General features: G+C 43.8%; 1 protein-coding gene across 7 annotated transcripts in view; it reads left to right on the top strand.

Annotated features, from left to right (window-relative positions):
* The window catches only part of RUSC2 (RUN and SH3 domain containing 2), a 64667-nt gene that overhangs the window by 37568 nt on the left and 6725 nt on the right, over positions 1-20374 (top strand). For 4 of the 7 annotated variants that reach the window (XM_063082300.1, XM_063082303.1, XM_063082301.1 and 1 more), the window contains one exon: positions 13367-15463. In XM_063082300.1, the coding sequence (XP_062938370.1) occupies positions 13435-15463 (2029 nt within the window). In that variant the 5' untranslated portion in view covers positions 13367-13434. Of the gene's footprint in view, positions 1-5558; positions 6174-13366; positions 15464-20374 lie in introns of those variants that run through there. The other 3 variants (XM_063082306.1, XM_063082305.1, XM_063082304.1) reach the window with 3 other exon arrangements.

Raw genomic sequence — 20374 nt, 5'->3', positions numbered from 1 at the left:
AAAACTTTTATGGTGGCATTTTTACTGTGCAAGCCACCTAAAACCTATTGACACACTACATGTGGCTGTCAGGCTAACACTTTACAATCTTTGCTCAGGATCATGACTGTGGGAATAAATGGTAGGAAATGTACTGACTAAAGAGACTGTTGCTCTGTCATCTTTCCACCCTCAGTATGAATTTAGAGAGAAACAAAGTATTAAAAGTTTAAGGTCTTGGCATTAAAGATTTATTTACTAATCACTTTACCAAGGCTCAGATTTTTGCTTTTCTTCTTCTTCCTTACTTTCCTCCTCTGCATCACATATGCTATTCTCAGGTTAAGCTAACCTTCTGAAAGCTGGCTTGGATCCAGTTAGCCTGATATGCTTGCCATTTAGTAACTTTATCAAACAAACATCATTTGTGCCCTACTGTGTGCGAAGGCCCTGTGCTCAAAATTACCTATCAAGGTGTAAGACACAGCCCCTCACTCCAAAAGAATACTGTCATCAAAAGATAAATAATAAAATAAAATGGCCAAGGCTTGATACCAAATGAGTTATACACACAATTGATAATGAGGAAGTTCAGGAGAAGGACTTCCACGATAAAGAAAAGCTCCCAGACATGGTAGAATTAGAGATGGACCCTTAAAAAAAATTTTTTTTAAAGGGAAATAGGGGGAGCATTCCAGGTATCTTCCCAGGGGAGTGAGCCAAAACTCAGAATTTGGAATAGACTTGGTGTGCAGTGGGAACTTGATTGGACAGGTTAGAAGGAATTTTGAGTGCCACATTAAGGAATTTGGATTTATCCTGTAGAAAGTAGGGAACCACTGAAGGCTTTTTAGTATTAGGGTAACATGTTGAAGGAAGCACTTGGAGAGATTAACTTTGTGTCAGTATATAGGATAGCTGAGAGGAGAGAGCCAGAATGAAAGCAAGAAAACCAGTTAGAAGACTAATAGTTCAGAGGAGAGGTATGGAGGCCTGAATTAGCATGATAGGAGTAGGGATAGGAACTGGAGAGGCAAAACAGCAAGTGGTTAAGAATGCTGACTTTGAAATCAGAGAGCTCTGTATCTGAATCCCAGCTCAGACATTTACTGACTGAGTTACATTGGGAAGATATTTGATTCTGAAATTTCAGGAAGAAAGTAAGATTTGGAAATCAACAGCAAAGATAATGAGAAGAACTAAACACTTCTCAGGTTAAAAAGCCTTCATATTGGAACCTTGCTATAAATCTGCATTTAAATATGGCCAGGTATTGTTTTATTAAACAATAAAGAAAAAATGATCTTAGGAGTAGAACTAAGAAGATTGGTGTTATAGAAGCCAAAGGGAAAGGAAGGTTTGAATAGGAGAGGATAGCTAATAAATAATGTCACACAATTCAGATATTATAAGTTAAAGCATTATCACTGCTTCACACAGTTCAAATATTACAAGAAGGCAGATTTCTGGTGGTTAAATGGTAAAGGAGAAAGTAGAAGGAAAGTAAACATAGTTTATTATTTTAATAATTTTGGTATTGAAAAGGTAGAAGAAAGAGAGGACTGTCTGAGGTCCTGGGTTGCTATGCCAGTCTGCTTTCTGGTACACCTGAGATTCCAACCCCTATCCCCCCAATCTCCCACCCCCAGTTACAGGGCTTTCAAAGACTTTTGTCTCTGTGGAGCTGAGAAATACCACTAAAGTTGCTGCTGCTGCTGCTGCTTTTTTTTTTTTAATAGCTTTATTGAGATGTGATTGACATACCATATATTTCAACATTTAAAGTATACAATTGTTTTTAGTATAGTCATGGAGCTGTACAACTATGATCATAATCTAATTTTAGAACATTTTCATCATCCCCAAAAGAAACTTCATATCCATTAGCAGTCCCTCCCTATTTCTTCCTCCCTCCAGCCTCTGTCAGCCACTGATCTACTTTTTGTCCTATAAATTTGCTGAGTCTGGACATTTCATATAAATGAAATCAAACAATATGTGACTTTTTGTGTTTGGCTTCTTTCACTTAATGTTTTCCAGGTTCATCCATGTTGTAGCGTGCATCAGTACTTCATTCCTTTTTATTGCTGAATAATATTCCATTGTGTGGATATACCACATTTTGTTTATCCCTTCATCTGTTGATAAACATTTTGGTTGTTCTCACTTTTTGGCTATTATTAATAATGCTGCTGTGAACATTCTTATATGAGTACAAGCTCTTGTGAGAACATGTTTTCATTTTTCTTGGGTATATGTCTAGGATCAAAATTGCTGGAACATATGATAACTCTGTTTAACATTTTGAGGAACTGCCAGAGTGTTTTCCAGAGCTGTTGCACCATTTTACAATGCTCCCAGCTATGTATGAGGTTCCAGTTTCTCCACATCATCAACACTTGTTATTGTCTGTCTTCTTTACTTTAGCCATTCTAGGGGGTCATGTGGTATCTCATTTTAGTTTTAATTTGTACTTCCACACTTTCTCTGTGTTTTTTTGACCATTTGTGTGTCTTCTTTGGGGAAATATCTTTTCAAATCCTTTGCCTATGTTTAAATTGGGCTGTTTGTCTTTTTATTGCTGAGTTGTAAGAATTCTTTATATGTTCTGAATAGAAGTCCCTTATCAGATACATGATTTGCAAATTTTCTCCCATTCTGTGAGTTGTCTTTTCACTATCTTGATTGTGTCCTTCGAAGCACAAAAGTTTTGAATTTTTATGAATTTTTCTCTTTTGTCACTTGTCTGAGAATGCATTGCCTAGTGCAAGGTCATGCAGAGTTACTCCTTTGTTGTCTAAGCTTCTTTTTTGGGGGGGGGGTTACGGCTGGCTGGTATGGGGAATCCTAACCCTTGGCCTTGGTGCTATAAGCATTTTTTTTTTCCCCCAAAAGATGACCGGTAAGGTGATCTTAACCCTTGACTTGGTGTTGTCAGCACCACACTCTCCCAAGTGAGCTAACCGGCCATCCCTATATGGGATCTGAACCTGCGGCCTTGGCGTTATCAGCACTGCACTCTCCCGAGTGAGCCACTGGCCGGCCCCTGTAAGCTTCTTTTTAATAGACCTTTTTTCATATGAAAAACAGGGGTCTTCTTTTCTAAGCCAATTGAGTCAAGTCTGCCCACTACCCACTCTCACTTACACTCAAGGAACATCTCTTTTTAGGTTACTCTTGTTCAACAAAATTTTAACTAAATATCTTCTGTATGCGAAGCACTGTGCTTGGAAATAGAATGTAGGAAACACAAAATAAAAACGATACTATCTTATATACTGATATTGAGATACAAAGAAGAATATAATTTGGATTTTGTAGTCTAGAAGAGACATTAAGGCAGATATCCAAAAAAGAAAAAAGGGGGGGAAAGGACCCCAAAAAAAGAGAGAGAGAAAAAAGGTAACAAAGAACAATAACCAAGTTATGTGACACATGATTTACTTAATCAAAACTTCTCATGGACTGATGCTAGTTTCTGCTGAAGTTTGCATCAGTATGCAATGACATGAGATAATGATGATATACTTTCTCTTATGCGATGATGATGATAGTTGATGTAAAGGTTTTTTGTTTTGGTTTGGTTTTAATGATGCAACTTGGCAATATAAGAAGCTGGCAATCCTATATTGATCCCCTAGTTTTTGTGGCATTTTTTTCTTGTTTGTAAAATCAGCAATCTGCAACTACTGGTTCAGAGAACAGAGAGATTATTTCTGCTCTGGGGTGATCTGTGAAAACTTAATGGAGGAGTTGCTCTGGGACTCCTAGGTTGTGGATAATTCTGAGTATGGCCAAGTGTAACAAGCAGGAGAACCTGAATGAACAAAGGCAGCAGAGTGGAAATGAGCTTATGAAATAGGTTTGAAGGACTACATGATGGGATGTTGGGAGTAAGGCTGGGTGGAGAGGGAGTGGACAGCCAAGACAGAGGACCTTGAAAGTCAAAATTTGGAGTTTCAACTTGATTCTCTGGGTAACAGAAAACCATTTAAAGGGGCAGGAGAGGTGATATGTTGAAGAAAGATGTTTCTTTAAGGAGATGAATCTCGGAATACTGGAAGGTAAATTGCAGGTGGGAGGATTGGTTAGGAGGCAGTTGGGGTTTATAATTTGATTGTATTTGTACTTTGTTTCTGGCCAGAAAATAATGTGATCTTTCATCAAAAGCTCTATAGATCTTTGGCAGTAGTGGTTTGGAAGTAGGTGATGATGTGGTCTGTGATGTGGTAAATTAAGCCAAGCACTGGAAGTATGAGAGCTGCCAACTTCCATAGACAGCCGGGAATATTTCCTAAGCACTGGCTGTCCAGCACAATGCATGGCTTAGCCTCACAGAAGTTTCAGGGACAAAGACCCTGGGCCCAGAGCTCTCACAATAAGAAGCTAGAACTCTGAGCACTTGGTCATGGAGGTTGGCTTTGCCCTAACCTACAGCTGCTTATCCAACCCCCTTTGTCGTCTGTATCAGCTAGGAGAGAGGGAAGTACCATTTCTGCTCCTTTCAACCTCCTGGAATGCTAGTTTTATGAACAGCAGCCTCCGTCCCTCCTTCCCTTGCTCATTGTTTCCTGCTTTGTAGGATCAAGGAGCCATGGCCTCTCAAGCAAGTCAAGGGTAGAGATGCGTCTTTGGGTCTTTAGCTACTTTTGTTCTTCTCCACAGGTCAGCTCAGCTCAACATGGACACATGATCTCATAGGGAGTAGAAGCAACAAGAAAGGGAAAGAAAACTAGATCTCTTCCAGATCCTGAAAGGTAGCTGCAATGAGCCTGGCCAGTGGTTTCTCCAAAGGTTTCTTTCTAGAGACCTGAAATCCAAGGGCTTGGCTGTAGAATCCTGATAGTACTAAACCTTGGGAGGAGCCCTAGGCAGGGCTGGTGCTTGGCTACCATGCCCAGCTTGAGACCATCTCTGTGTTCAAGGGCAGCAACAGGGAGCAGTGGCATGGAGTGGACAGAGACAGCACTGCTACTTAACTGTACACCTGGCTCTGGCTGTGGTTTCTCTATTTACTTATTCCCATAGAACTGGCCCAGAACCTGAACAGGGCAGAGCAGGGAAGGGGTGAGGACTCTGTAGGTCTGCAGGCAGAACCGAGATTTTTCTCTGGCCTAGGAGAGACCACTCCCTTTTCTCAGTGTGCCTTTCCCTGGGAAGGTGGGCATCCTGGCCTCTCAGCCTGGCTGAAGGGATTCTGCCTCCAAACAAACCCAGCTGGACCCAACTCAGCACTGACCAAAAGCTGATGTATGTGAGAGGGGCCGTTTCTGTTTCAACGACAGCTAGTAGACCCTCTGAAGATCTGGAGAACTGAGTTGGACCTTGTGTTAGGAAGGAGACCTGCAGCGACCTTGGTCCTGAGACTCACTACCACCCTGTGTAGAGAAGCCTGCCAGGGGCCTCGTCTCTCCTTTCTGAGGCAGACCGCAGCTCCCTGATGAGGTGCACCCTCGGAGCCTAGAGCTAAGACTAGTTGGGCATCCACAAGCACTGAGCTGGGTATTACTGGTGGTAGAATGACTGGTCTTCCCTTCAGGGCTTCAGGAATCCCCTCCCAGGCTGACTGCTCCACCCTGAGGCTAGTCTGGAATCCTAGTGAGAAGAAAAGGCTGGAAAACAGGGAGTACTTCAAAGGGGCGAAAAGAGGAGGGAGAAGTGTCTGGCTAAGTCTAAAAGGAGGGGCCGAAGGAAGGAAGGAAGCAAGCGCCAAGGCTCTGCCCAGACTTCTTCCCTGAGACTCCTGCCGGCAGGGGAGGAGCTCGGCCCAGCTCTCCCTATTTTCCCTTTGCTGCCTTGAGAATTCTTCCAGCACTGCCTGCCCTCTGGACCTGACTCCATTCCCTCCCCTCCCCCCTCCCTAGGCCAGCGGGCCCCCGGGACTGACGGGGAGGGAGGCTGAGTGGCTGTACTGTGGGCATGCCTGCTCTCCCTTCCCCCTTCCATTGGCAGCAACGTCACCGCAGCACCAGCGGCGCGGCAGCAGCAAGGAGACTGGGCTGGGATTGCGCAGCCTCCCTGCATTAGCAACGATGCCATTGTATTAAGAAATCAGATCTTAGGAAATTGGCCCAGTTCATTTCCCCTTGTGTGGTCCCGTGGAACAGTGCCTCAGCTGGAACTGTCAAGGTACAGCTTGGTCGGAGTGCAAAAGGAACGACGCCTCCGGGTCCGGCTCCTGGCTCCTTGCAGAGGTATGGCTCAGCGGAGCAGGGGGAGGGGCAGGGCAGAGCCGCAAGGATAGCCGACCAGCATGTTTCGCCCCGGCTCCTGAGGGCTGCCTTTGTCTTTCTGAGATACAGAGACAGCGCGCACGGGAGAGCGCAAGCGTTAGACAAGCTCATCCATGCATACGTTTGGGCTGTGGTGCAGAGATGGGGAAAAGCAGAGCCTTGGGCTAATAATGCTCTTTGTGCTATTTTGTCAAGAAGCAGAAGATCCTGTCCTTCCTTTCTGGGCGTTTCTAGTGAAGCTGCTACAGTGTGGGTCAGGGGGGAGGGGGTAAGATCTGAAAACAAAGGCTTAATGGGAGGAGATACCCCCAAAGCTACTGTAAGTTTATGATGGAAAGCATGCATGGACCTAGCAGCTTTCAAGAGGGGGGACTGGGAAGCCTTTTCCTCCATACACAGACATACATAATATGCACATGGAGACACATACCATACCTTCTGGGGCTATGGGAGCCACTAGGCTCCAGGTAAGGGTGGGAGTAAGAAAGAATGTTGACCAAGACACCCCACAGTATGGGGGTGGTGGGAGACAGTCATTGCAATGCCTAGGGCACCTGACCTGTTATAATCAGCCTTCTTATCCAGACTTAGATTCCTAGCAGGAAGAGACCTAAGCCTAAGCTAACTCTCCCAAATCCACCTTCCTGCCCTCTTCCCTTCAATCCCCTCCAAGTAAGGACCCAGTCAGAAGAAGGTTATCAGTCCTATGGAGGCCCCTCATCAGGACCTCAAGTCAAGGTCAGATTGCTAGAGAATTGCATCTGAGTACCATTGTCTTCCCCATCTTCCTGCAGGAAGCCAAAAGAGAGAGAGGGGGTTCTATGACTGGCAGAAAGACACTGATGACCAAAGACAGGTGAAATCTTTCTTCTGGAGTTTTTCTGCCCAGAGTTGCCCTATTGCTGAGTAGGTAGAAAGAGTTTCTTAAATTCCCATTTCCATTAGCCACCTTGGTAGAAGATTCAAAAACATATAACAGGAAATAGTAGTTCCACATTGTGCAAATATGCAATTGACCAATACATGGAAAGTAGTGTGTGGAAGTGTGTTAGTTCCCAGGAAGTGTCTAGGAATGTGAACCACGGGGCAGGGAGAAGGGGGCTTGGGGACAATGAATGGGATGGGGAGATGAAGGCTGGGAAGTAGGGCAAGAGGTGGGATTGATGAGTGTGTTCAGAGCATGGGGACAATAACATGAAAGGGACTGTAGGTTCAGACTATACAGAGGCGGGTACATACAACCTGTATAAGTGGAGGCTAGAGTGCGGGCCTACCCAGGAAAGGTAGGAGGCAGCTGCTCTGGGAACAGGGGTAAATGCAAGGACTTTAGGAATAGGGTGTGGCCCTGATATTTTTCTTTGGGAGGCAGTTGTAGTGGAAATAATTAAGAATTGGGCAGACCTGGGTTTGAATCCCATCTCAACGGTGTAATTGTGGGCAAACCACTTATACAGTCTAAGCTTCAGTTTTTTCATTTGTAAAATAGGAATGATTATGCCTACTTGAAAGTGTTATAGTGGAATTAGAGATGATATAAGTAAATCATGTGGCATGTAAGTGCTCAATAAATGATCACTAATAAATAGTATTATTACGATAGGCCAAGAGACACCCATTAGGGTCTAGAGCCAGGAAAAGGGCTCTCATAGAAAGCTTTTCATGATTTGGAGAATTAGACTTCATAACTTTTTGCTGGCTGAGCCCACCACTCCACCGTCTACCTGACATAGCTGGGGGCTCATCTTCTGAGGGAGCTTTCTTCCACTTCCTTCATATTTTGCGTCCTCTGTTCCTTCCGCATCCTCATCTTCCATGTCTCTCAGTGTTTTCTCTTCACTTTGTTAGAGCTTATGGGTCACAGTATTAAACTTATCTTGATAGAGAACAAGTCACTGCCAGAAAGAAGTCTGAGATATGCTCTCAGTAAATGTTCTCTGTGGTGTTTGAAATCAAGTCATATGTACAATTTACTCTTATTACATTCTTAACTGACCAAGGAAAAAAGGTCAAAAGTTAGGATTCTTGAGTCCTATTGTTATTCTTTTATTCACTGTGTGATCTTGGGCAAGTCATTTCTTTTTTCTGGGTGTCAATTTCCTTATTTTTTAAAATGAAGATGGCTCTTCCTATTTTGGTAAATTGGTGTGTGGATTAATGAGATATGACATACATAAAAAGTGCTTTGTAAAAAAATGCAAAGAGGGTGGGGCAAAGCATGAGCACAAAATCTCATGAGATGCCTGCAGAACTTCCCCTTAGTTGGCTAAGTTGGAACTTTCTGTGGAGGAACTACTGGCAGGCATTTTGCTTGGTTGTATGGAGATCAGGAAGGAATAAGACCTTCTCTGAAATACAAAAATGTAAAATAAAGTGAAATCAATCAGTTGAAAGAGTTGGATACTTAAAGTAGGATTCAACACAACCTTAACTATACTGCTTTTAGAAGAAAACACAGGAAAATATCTTTATGGTTTTGGGATAAAGATTTCTTAGGGTACAGAAAGCTTTAACCATAAAAGAAAAAAAACTGATAAATTGGACTTCATAAAATTAAAAACTGTTATTAATCAAAAAACACCATTAAGGGGCCGGCCCATGGCTCACTCGGGAGAGTGTGGTGCTGATGACACCAGGGCCCCGGGTTCGGATCCCTATATAGGGATGGTTGGTTCGCTCACTGGCTGAGCATGGTGCTGACAACACCAAGTCAAGGGTTAAGATCCCCTTACCAGTCATCTTTTTTTTAAAAAAAAAAAAAAAAAAAACACCATTAAGAAAACAAACAGGCAAGCCATAGGCAGAGAGAAAATACTTGCAAGACATTATCTAACAGAGGACTTGTATCCAGAATAAATAAAAAACTCCTGCAATTCAATAATAAAAAGACAAACAACTCAATTTTTTTTAAATGGGTAAAATAGTCAACAAATAACCAAGCACCTACTGTGTTCAAAACAGTGTATATAATAAGTTCTAGGGACACAGAGTTGAGGATATCACAGTCTCTGGGAGACAGATATGCAAACGACATCATAACACAAATATCAACACCAGCCAGCCGAAGGCGCCTCCATCACCTCCCATGTACGTTTGTTCTTTTTCATACGCTGTGTCTGCATCACCAGGGTTTTCCGTATGAATGCATGTATATCCCAGTAATGGTTTTGTGGGCCAGAACCATAAATTCTTACATGTGTATACTTGTGAGTGCCTCTTGAAAATGGTGCTTTAAAAGAGAGGGAAAAAGTACGCACTGAAGATTAATGATGGCTGTACCCCATCGGTACTCCTAAAAGTACTGCTGTGTGTACAAGAAAGTTCTCTATGCCCCATTTAGTACCAGACTCATGATTATGGCCTGGATCCCAGGAAAAACCTGCATGTAAGGAAAAACCTCCTCCTTAAAGAAAAAAAAAACTGTCTAAATTATGGACATAATGGGTATTTATTTATTTTTTATTTTTTTTATTTTTTATTTTTTTTTAAACGATGACCGGTAAGGGGATCTTAACCCTTGACTTGGTGTTGTCAGCACCACGCTCAGCCAGTGAGCGAACCGGCCATCCGTATATGGGATCCGAACCCGGGACCTTGGTGTTATCAGCACCGCACTCTCCCGAGTGAGCCACGGGCCGGTCCCAGACATAATGGGTATTTATTATACATAATTAGAAAATACAGATGAAACAAGAAGAAATTAAAAATAATCCAAAATCACTCAACAGAGATTGACACCTGTTACATTTTGTTGCATGTCTCATGTTTTCTTTCATGCATATAGACCTATTTATTTACAGAAATGTAAATGTAAAAAAAAAAAAAACTATTATATGTGTGCTATTTATAATCTGCTATAATATTAAGATGTCCACTTAATATTTTGTGAACATCTTTCCAAGTCAATAATCATGTTAACACAACATTATTTTAATGATATTCTGTTCTGTATGTTTTTTATTAATTGATTATTATTGGAATTTTAGAATGTTGCCAACTTTTCAACCTTCTGTTATCCTTATGCATATATATTGGAGCCCAAAGTTTTCTTGGTGAAGGAAGAAAAGGAGAGATGGGAAGGAGTAAAGGGAAAATTATCTCCTTTACATCATAGCAAAACTTCCTGCAGGTCTTCTCTCTCTCTCCCTCCCGCATGCCCCACGTAAGACAGCTGTTCCTCTCATGTCTCACTCTTGTCTCTGCAGAGTCTCAGCCCCTCCAGTGCTCAGCCCTAGTTCTCCTCCTCACTCTTGCTTCCCCCTTCCTGTAAACCTTACGGTTTTTTTTCCTGTTTAAAAATTTTTTTAAACAACAGCCTTATTGAGATATAATTCACATACTATAAATTTCACTCTTTTATAAAATGGACACATAATTTATATATGATAAAATCCTATAATTTAATTATATTCACAGACTTGTATAACTATCACTACTGTCTGATTTCAGAACCTTTTTGTCACCCCAAAAAGAACCTCCCAATACCCATTAAGCAGTCACTCTCCATTCCCCAGTCCCCTAGCCCTTGGCAACTACTAATCTATTTTCTATTTCTATGGACTTGCCTATTCTGGAAGTTTCATGTAAATGGCATCATACATCATGCAGAGAAGCCTTTTGTGACTGGCTTCTTTCGTTGAGCATCATATTTTCAAGGTTCGTTTACGTGGCAGCAGGTATCAGTACTTCATTCCTTTATTGCCAGATAATATTCCGTTGCATGCATATGCCACCTTTTTATCCGTTCATCAGTTGATGGACATTTGGATTGTTCCCACTTTTTTGGCCACTGTGAATAATGCTGCAGTGAACATCTGTATGCAAACTTTTGTGTGAACATATGTTTCATGTCTCTTGTGTTTATGCCTAGGAGCAGAATTTCTGGGTCATGTGGTAACTCTATGTTTAACATTTTTAGGAACTGATAGATTGTTTTCCAAAGTGGCTATACCATTTTACAATCCCCCCAGCAATGTGTGGGGGTCCCAGTTTCTCTGCATCATCATAAACACTTGTTATTATTTGTATTTTTTATTTTAGCTGTTCTCGTGGGAATGAAGTGGTATCTCATTGTGGGTTTTGTTTCTCTAGTGACTAATGGCATTGAGCATCTTTTCATGTGCTGGTTAGCCTCTTGTATGTCTTCCCTGGAGAAATACCTATTTAGATTTTTTGCCCAGTTTTTAATTGTGTTATATGTCTCTTTATTGTTGAGTTGTAAGAATTCTTTATATATTCTGGGTAGGAGACCCTTGTTGGATATACAAGGGGTCTTCAAAAAGTTTATGGAAGAATTCGTATTATCTTTTAATTCCATTTTTCCATGAACTTTTTGAAGTACCCTCACATGATTTGCAAATTTTCTCCCATTCTGTGGGTTGTCTTCTCACTATCTTGAGTGTGTCCCCTGTTTTCCTTTATAACCCTTAGTCTTGTAGCTTCATTTAGCCTCTTTAGTTTCTGCCTTTCTACATTTCTACCCATTATTCCAATCTTCACACCAAGGAGCCTTTCTCTCAGAAAAGGGAAGAGGAAGAAAGATTGTAAATACTTGCTTCTTAATTTTAATGTAATGTAATTTAACACAAATAATTATATTTTAATACCTTGTGCTCCACACATATATTTATTAGCCATTTGAATTTTTTCTTTCATGTATTGCCTGTTTGTGTCCTAGAGCATATGTAACTTGCATAGCTCCTCACAGTACTCCACATGAAGAGTTGTCACCCTAGAGTCTAAATGAGTTAAATTTTAAGATATTGGTGGTATCTGAGGATTCAGTTAAGTGATGAATAAGAGAAAGGCAGTGGGGGATTTAGACTCGGGATGGGTGGAAGGAAAACAATAGGAATAAAAAGGGAAGGGAGAGAAATGAATGAATTTGGAGAAATTAGATGCGAGGAGTCTGAGGGAGTGAAGACTGTTGGGACCTGTACTTGGAAGAACTTGAGGAGGCCCCCATGCCACAGTGCAGCCAAGAGACCAGAGAAGCTCAGAATGGGTTCTGGTGTCCCTGGGGCCAGGAGACTTTGAACAAGAGAGAATTTACTTTAGCCTATCAGAGGTAAAATGGAAGAGAAGACTTTCTAGGAGATCCCAGTAGTGAAAGTTCTAGGCTAAAACTGGGAAGAATTTGGGCACTTCAGGAGGTCTGTACCCTGAACCTGACAAATATTAAGAATGTGTTAAATTTAGCAGAGTTTACTTTAAAAAAATAAATAAATAAAACAAAATAAAGGGAAAAAAGGATGTATTATGCCTCTAATGTTTGCCGACCTCATGTGATGATGGTTAGAGTGAATCAAAAGAGATAAAAATAGGGACTGGCTGGTTAGCTCAGTTGGTTAGAGCATCGTGCTGATAACACCAAGGTCCAGGGTTTGATCCCTGTACCGGCCAGCTGTAGACCCCACTCCCACTGAGGAGGAAAAGATTGACATCAGCCATACTTGTAGTCACCCTAACACCCAACTCAGTCTCTACATTCAGGATGATCCAGTATAGTAGTGAGGGTAATAGGAATACTTAACCCACAGTCATCAGAGAGGAACAAGTATTCTGGGACTCATAGGTGGAAAAAGGGGTCCAAGGTAGCAGTCACCTGGTATTTTTATTGTTTCTTGCAAAATTACACAGCTTATTGCTGTGAGTACGATTCATGATTTTCTCCTTGTCTGTAAACTTGCATGCTGTAGCTGTGTCTAAGGCATCTCTGCATCCTCTCAGTGCCTGGTACCCTTTCAGATATCCTAGATGGTTTTTTTTAGTTATGTCACTATTACTACTTCTTTTGTGCTCAGGACTAGTCTTGTTTGCTGCTAAGGACAGAGCCCTTGAAAGAGAAAAGGAAGGTGTTCCTGAGATCCTCAGACCTTCATATGTGCCATTAAAAGGGCCCTCACCTTTTGTCACAATTGGATGCATGGTGACCTTAAAATAAAGGGCGACCTCAGGAGCTGGACCTGTATAATATAGAAAGTGTGGTGGGATCCCACCACCTCCCATCCTGTCCGGCTGTGCTATCAGAGCTCCATCTTCACTCAGAGCCTCTTCTCCTCTTAGGCTCTTTTCCATCTGAAAATAATTGGGGAAGAGCGTGTCCCTGACTGCCAGGGAGGTGACATTAGGTTCCCTTTGTTTCCTTCTCTCTCCAGGTGCCAAGCTCTCCTGATGAAATGTGTTCTGCCCCACTGTGCTCCGGGGGCAGTGTCTGGTGCTGTTGATGCCCTTATTCGAACTTTCCAGAATGGATAGTCCCCCAAAGCTGACTGGAGAAACCCTCATCGTCCACCACATCCCCCTGGTACACTGTCAAGTCCCAGACAGGCAGTGCTGTGGAGGGGCAAGTGGAGGTAGTGGGAGCACAAGACCCAATCCCTTCTGCCCACCTGAGCTGGGCATCACCCAGCCTGATCAAGACCTAGGACAAGCCGACTCCCTGCTGTACAACAGTCTGCACTCTGCTCCAGGGGGATCCACGCGGTCTGCAGACAGCACCAAGACTAGGGGTCGGGATGGAAGAGGCTCCGGGGCCCCCAAACGGCACAATCCCTTCTTGCTGCAGGAGGGTGTGGGTGAGCCAGGACTTGGTGATCTGTATGATGACAGCATTGGTGACAGTGCCACCCAGAAGTCTTTCCACCTGCATGGCACTGGCCAGCCCACTTTCCATCTGTCCTCTTTCCAGCTGCCACCATCCGGCCTCGGAGTGGGCAGGTCATGGGGGGCAACACGCAGTCGGGCTGGAGTGGTGGAGGGGCAGGAACAGGAGCCAGTGATGACCTCGGATGCCCAGCAGTGCAGCACTAGCCACTGCTGCCAGCCAGAGCTGGAAGCAGAGACCATGGAGCTGGATGAGTGTGGGGGACCTGGTGGGAGTGGCAGTGGGGGTGGAGCCAGTGATACCTCTGGCTTTTCCTTTGACCAGGAATGGAAGCTCAGTTCAGATGAATCCCCAAGGAACCCTGGATGCTCAGGCACAGGAGCCCAGCACTGTCGCTGCAGCAGCACATCTAGCCAGTCCGAGGCAGCTGACCAGTCCATGGGCTATGTGAGTGACTCCTCCTGCAATAGTTCCGATGGTGTGCTGGTCACCTTCAGCACCCTCTATAACAAGATGCATGGCAACTCCCGTGCCAATCTCAACTCTGCCCCACCGTCCTGCAGCGACTCTTCCTTCTGCAGTCACTCTGACCCTGGCGCCTTCTACCTGGATCTGCAGCCCTCCCCAGCTGAGTCTAAAATGTCTTGTGAGTCCCACCACCCTGAAAGTGGAGGAAGGGAAGGGGGCTGTGGTTGTCCTCATGCCTCGTCTCCTGAGCTCGATGCCAACTGCAACTCCTACCACCCACACTGTGAGCCCTGCCCTGCTGTGGCAGACCTCACAGCCTGCTTCCAGAGCCAGGCCCGTCTAGTTGTGGCCACACAAAATTACTATAAACTTGTCACCTGTGACCTGTCTTCCCAGTCATCCCCAAGCCCGGCTGGCTCTTCTATCACCAGCTGCTCTGAGGAACAAACCAAGATAAGTCCCCCACCAGGCCCTGGCCCAGACCAGGGCGCCAGCCAGCCCTCTGAGTATTACCTATTCCAGAAGCCAGAAATCCAGCCAGAGGAACAAGAAGCAGTGGGTTCCTCTGCAGAAACAGCATCTGCCATGGGCCCCACTGTGCTTGAGGGTCAAGTGTACACGAATACTTCACCCCCCAACCTCAGCACTGGACGTCAGCGCTCTCGCAGTTATGATCGCAGCCTCGAACACAGCCCTCCTGTCCGCCTGGGCTCACTGGAACGCATGTTGAGTTGCCCAGTACGGTTGAGTGAGGGCCCTGCAGTCCTGGCTGGGCCTAGCTCCCCACCCAGGAGGGTCACTTCCTTTGCTGAGCTGGCCAAGGGCCGGAAGAAAGCTGCAGGCTCTGGCTCCCCTCCACTTCGGTTGAGCATTGGGGACTCCTCTCAGGAGTTCTCACCCATCCAAGAAGCCCAACAAGATAGGGTGGGCCCACTGGATGAAGGCACTCGCTGTAGCCATAGCCTACCACCGATGCCCTTGGGGCCAGGCATGGACCTACTTGCCCCAGAGCCCTGGTCTACCCAGGTCTGTCAGGGCCCCCAGTCCAGTGAGATTCCACCTGCTGGCCTCAGAGCTTCAGGGCAAGGCCCCCTGGCCCAGCTGATGGATCCAGGTCCTGCTCTCCCAGGGAGCCCAGCCAACAGCCATATCCAGAGGGATGCAAGAGCTAGAGCTGACGGTAAGGAACCGAGAGGCTGGAGAATACCAGGATCTATGCATGGCTTCCTTGGTGATAAGTCTCTGCCAGCCATCCCATCCATACCACTAGAGATTGCTCAGCCTGGATCTATTATCTTTCCAGTCCAGGGCATGGCCTACAGTTACATAGGGATGGGGTAGGGGGAGGAAAATAGAGAATTAGAAAATACACTGAGGAGATAAAATCAACAGGATTTAGAGACTGACATATTGGAAAATGAAGTACTCAGAAGGTTGTGATTCTGAACCTGGATGACTGGAAAGATGATGATACCATGGATAGGGACTGTAGCCGCAGAGACAGATTTACTGGAAGAGGGACAAGGCCTGAGTTCAGTTTTGGATATATATGAATTTGCAGTGCTTAAGGGACAACCAAGGGATAAGTCCGACAGGAAAACCACACTGGGTGTCAGTGAAGTTTATTCTTTAATCAGTGATTCTTCTAGCAACCCTCCAAACAGTCTGAGACCTGACTCTTGACCTTTAAGCTCCAAATGACCAGCTTGTTCCCTATTTATTTTATTACAGTTTAAGTAATTATTTTATACCAGGCCCTATGTTAAAATGGTGCTGGCCTCAAGGAATTCCATCTAAGGATGGAAACAGAATAGGAAACAGATCATTAAAATGCAGAGATGGCCGAGTATGGTACTGGTCAATGAGAGGGCTATCTAAACAGACTGAAATGTCAGGGAAGGACTGCTAATGCAGTTTACGTTTAAGGCCAGTCTAGAAAGATGATTAGGCTTTGTGGAGACTTGTACAAAGAATGTTCTAGGCTCATAAAATAGTCCATACAAAACCACAAAAGTAAAGAATAGCTTGATGCTTTCCAGGAACTGCAAATAATTTGATATAGCTATAGTGGGATGGGGATGCAGCAATTGAAGGAAAGTCGTATTTTTTTGCTTTGGTTTTTTGTTTGCTTAGTGACATGTTTTGCATTTTAGAAAGATCATTGGTGGCTTGGGTGGAAGATGGACTGGAAGGGCTGTCTCCCTGGAAGTCAGGAGAAACAACCATGTAGATTAGAAAATCCTTGGAATAAAAGTGGTAGTTGAAGCTATGTGAGTGGAGAGCATCCAGGCAGAATGTGTGCAGTTATAAAGGGAACAAGGATAGAGCCCTGGGGATACTATGATGTAAGGGGTGAGCAGAGCAACCCTCAAAAGAGGCTGAGAAGAATTAGCCAGAAAAATAGAAGAAAAGCCAGGAGAAAATGAAGTTACAGGAACCAAAGGAGAAAGTTTCAAAAAAGATTTCAACCAAATGAGTTCTAAAGAGAAATCACCGAAGGTAAGGCTGAAGAATCTGAAAGCAGCATTTGGGAGTAGTGAGGTCAGAAGCCAGATCGCAGAGGGTGTGGAGGCAAAGCAAGGGCATCAGATTCCCCCACAGCTGTGCCATAGCGTTAGGTTGGGTCTGTTGGCTTCTCAAAGGAAAGGGGTTAAAAAACCATAAACAGTATTGTCTGTGCTTTTAGACAGATCACAGTCCATGAGAAGACTTCACACTCCTAAATATACACGGAGGAGCTGCCCTTGGGGGAGGGGATAGAAGGGAGATCTCTAGGGAAGATTGGCCAGAGCCCTTTGGAACCCACTCCCTTCTTAGACTGCAGTGTTTGGTGGGAGTATATGGTGGGATGCTGTGGCTGGTGTTCTGAGGGCAAGAAAAATCCTGGTCAGAGATGGAAGGAGAGGCATAAAAGTTTTTTTTCTATCAGATAAAGACTTTCCATATCAAGATGCTTCTCTGTTCCACAAAGCTCCAGTGACCTACCACAGGGCTCTTCTCTGGGTTCTGTAGAGTCGGCCCTCTGTATCTCCGGGTTCCACATCCACAGATTCAGCCAACCGCTGATTGAAAATATTCGCAAAAATATAAATAAAATAAAAATGCAATACAGTATAACAGCTACTGACATAACATTTACACTGTATTAGGTATTATAAGTAATCTAGAGATGATTTAAAGTATATGCGATGGCATGCATAGGTTATATGAAAAACACCGCACTATTTTATATAACAGACTTAAGCAGCATCCGAGGATTTTGGTATCGATGGGGGAGGGGGAGGTCCTGGAATCAATCCCCCATGGATACTGAGGGATGACTGTACAACTTTTTTAATCAAAAAATGAATGACAAGTCATCGAATTTATGAAAAGAAGAGACTGTTTGATCCAATCTGGGAATGACAGTAAGACGCTGAGAAGGCTATACATTTTGTTTTTAAGATTCATCTACATTCTAATTGCTATAGCTCTAGTTCATTCCCTTTTACTGGTATATTGTAATCCACTATGTGATTGTACCCTAATTTATTTATTCAAAATAATCTGTTAATGTTTTCAAATTTGCGCTATTAAAAACGAGTAGTGCAAGGGCCAGCCCATGGTTCACTCAGCAGAGTGTGGTGCTGATAACACCAAGGCCACGGGTTCGGATCCCTATATAGAGATGGCCGGTTAGCTCACTTGGGAGAGCGTGGTGCTGACAACACCAAGTCAAGGGTTAAGATCCCCTTGCCGGTCATCTTTAAAAAAAAAAAAAAAAGTGGTGCAAAGGCAATAAATAAATAAATAAAATGCTGGGAAGTCTCTTTGAGATCCTCAGTAGCTGAATAAAGATTCAAAAGGATCTTAACAAATCTAGAAAGAACAAAACTAATAAAGCAGGGACCAATGTAAAGTTTGATATGTAAGCTGTACTTGAGTTCATTTGGGATATTTAATTCATTGCAAACTCAGAATGAGTCAGCAGTTCAGAAGGGCTTCCAAAAAGTTAAAATGATGATTCATTCATAGACTCCAAAAGGGATGAGTTGATAGTCCCCCCGCTTCTCTGAACCAGTGAGCACTCATGGTATTCCACTGATTTCTGGCCACTACATTTTAAGAAGGAACTAGGGGACTGGGACTGTTTCACCTAGAAGAGTAGACTCAGGTGAATGTGGTTACTGTGTCCAATTTTCTTACAGGCTGTCACATAGAAAAGTAAGAAAACTTGTTCTCTATATTCCCTGAGGGTAGAACTAAGACCCACTCCCCACAGTGGGCCCCCCTTCTTACCTGATCTCATTCCTCTGCCTCAAACCATATCCTGGGAACTTAGGATTTAAAAAAGAGTAGGAGTCAAGTAATTCAGACATACTTTATGTAGGGAGTATAACAAAGCCATAGTTGGGAGGACCTAATCTAATAGCCATGGTCAGCTCAGCCTTAACTATTCATATTTAAATAACTGGAAAGAAGACATTCCCAGTGGGAAGAGCAGAGTCAATGAGGATGACAGGTATGGAAGCTTGAGGGGAGAGCAGCCTAATTTGTGGCAGGTGTGGGCACCTACCTGATTGAAAAGATAAGACTTTATTCTGTGGGCAATAAGAACTACAGGAGATAGGGCCAGCCCGTGGCTCACTTGGGAGAGTGTGGTGCTGATAACACCAAGGCCCTGCGTTCGGATCCTATATAGGGATGGCCGGATCGCTTACTGGCTGAGCGTGGTGCTGACAACACCAAGTCAAGGGTTAAGATCCCCTTACCGGTCATCTTAAAAAAAAAAAAAAAAAAAAAACTACAGGAAATAAAGTTGGTATTACAGGAATCTAGCTGACTTATGTAAGAAGTTTCTGGATGCCAGTAAGACTGGCCTGAGTCAAGAGTGACAATGGGGATTCAGTCACTTAAGAAACCTTTATTCAGTACCTACTACCTACCAGGCTCTGTTCTAGGCACGGGATACAGCCATGAACAATATAAAATCCCTACTTTTCTGGAGCTCTTATGAGGATTAATAGGCAATAAACACATAAAAAAGATAACTTCTGATAGTGAAAAATGCTAAAAGGAAAATGAAACAGGGTAATGGGATAAAGAGCAACTTGCTGGAGAGGCTGGGGTTTTCAGAGAAGGGCCTACTGAGGGGTGAGGTTTGAGCTGATGCCTGAATGATAAGATTTCACGCAGAAGGAACAGCACGTGCAAAAGGCCTCAAGATGTTAATGAACTTGTCATGTTTAAGGACAGAGGGAGGTATGGCTGGAGCATATCGAGCAAGCAATGACAAAGGTTGCTCTTTGAGCACTCACTGCTGATGGCGGGAGGGTATAGTTTGAAAATGTATTCTGGGAGTGACTCTGAACCGCTTCCTTAATGCGGTGTGGTCCCCATCCCTTCCGACTCACTGATGTAAGAAAAGATGAGGGGATAGGAAATCGCCTGATACCATTTCATGTGTAGTGTCATGTGATACTGGCCTCAAACATTGGCCCCAAAGTCAGACTCTGGCTTAGGTAGAATTCTAGCTCCTCCACTTCCTAGTTGTGTGACCTTGAGTAGATGACTTAAACTCTCTAAATTTCAAATGTCCTGATCTGTCAAATAAGAATAATTCATGCCTCAGAGTTGTTGAGCCACCCAGCAGTGAGCCACAGCCTGGGTTTTAGGCCGAGTGAATGCTTATAGTGCCCCCTTGTGTTCATTCAGATGCTTACAGTACGCGCAGTGTTCATCAGACTGCAGTACACATTGGCCCACTGTGTAGTGTCCTACAGTTTTCTGTTCAGTTCTGAGCCCCATGTTTTGAGTGGTATTGACCTGAAGCTTGGCTAAAAGAACAGGAAAGACCCAGCCTTGTGGAGCACACCTCTGTGCAGAGGGAGCAGATGTGGACCCTGAGGTTCCAGTGACAGGATCATGATGGAGTGGGAGTGGGGATGGAAAGGGATAGCAGGAAGGCTAGTTCTCATTGCAAGTGGAGGAATTTTTTTTCATGGTTAGATTTGCTCAAGAATGAAATGTGCTGGCGTGGGTGGACACCGGATGATGAGAGAAAGCTTTAAGTTAATAATGTTTTGACACTGAAAATCTGTGACTCTGACTC

This window comes from Cynocephalus volans, chromosome 17 (assembly GCF_027409185.1).
Source record: "Cynocephalus volans isolate mCynVol1 chromosome 17, mCynVol1.pri, whole genome shotgun sequence".
Taxonomy (NCBI): Eukaryota; Metazoa; Chordata; class Mammalia; order Dermoptera; family Cynocephalidae; genus Cynocephalus; species Cynocephalus volans.
Note: the sequence above shows the minus strand (reverse complement) of the source record. Positions and strands in the feature narration are given on the sequence as shown.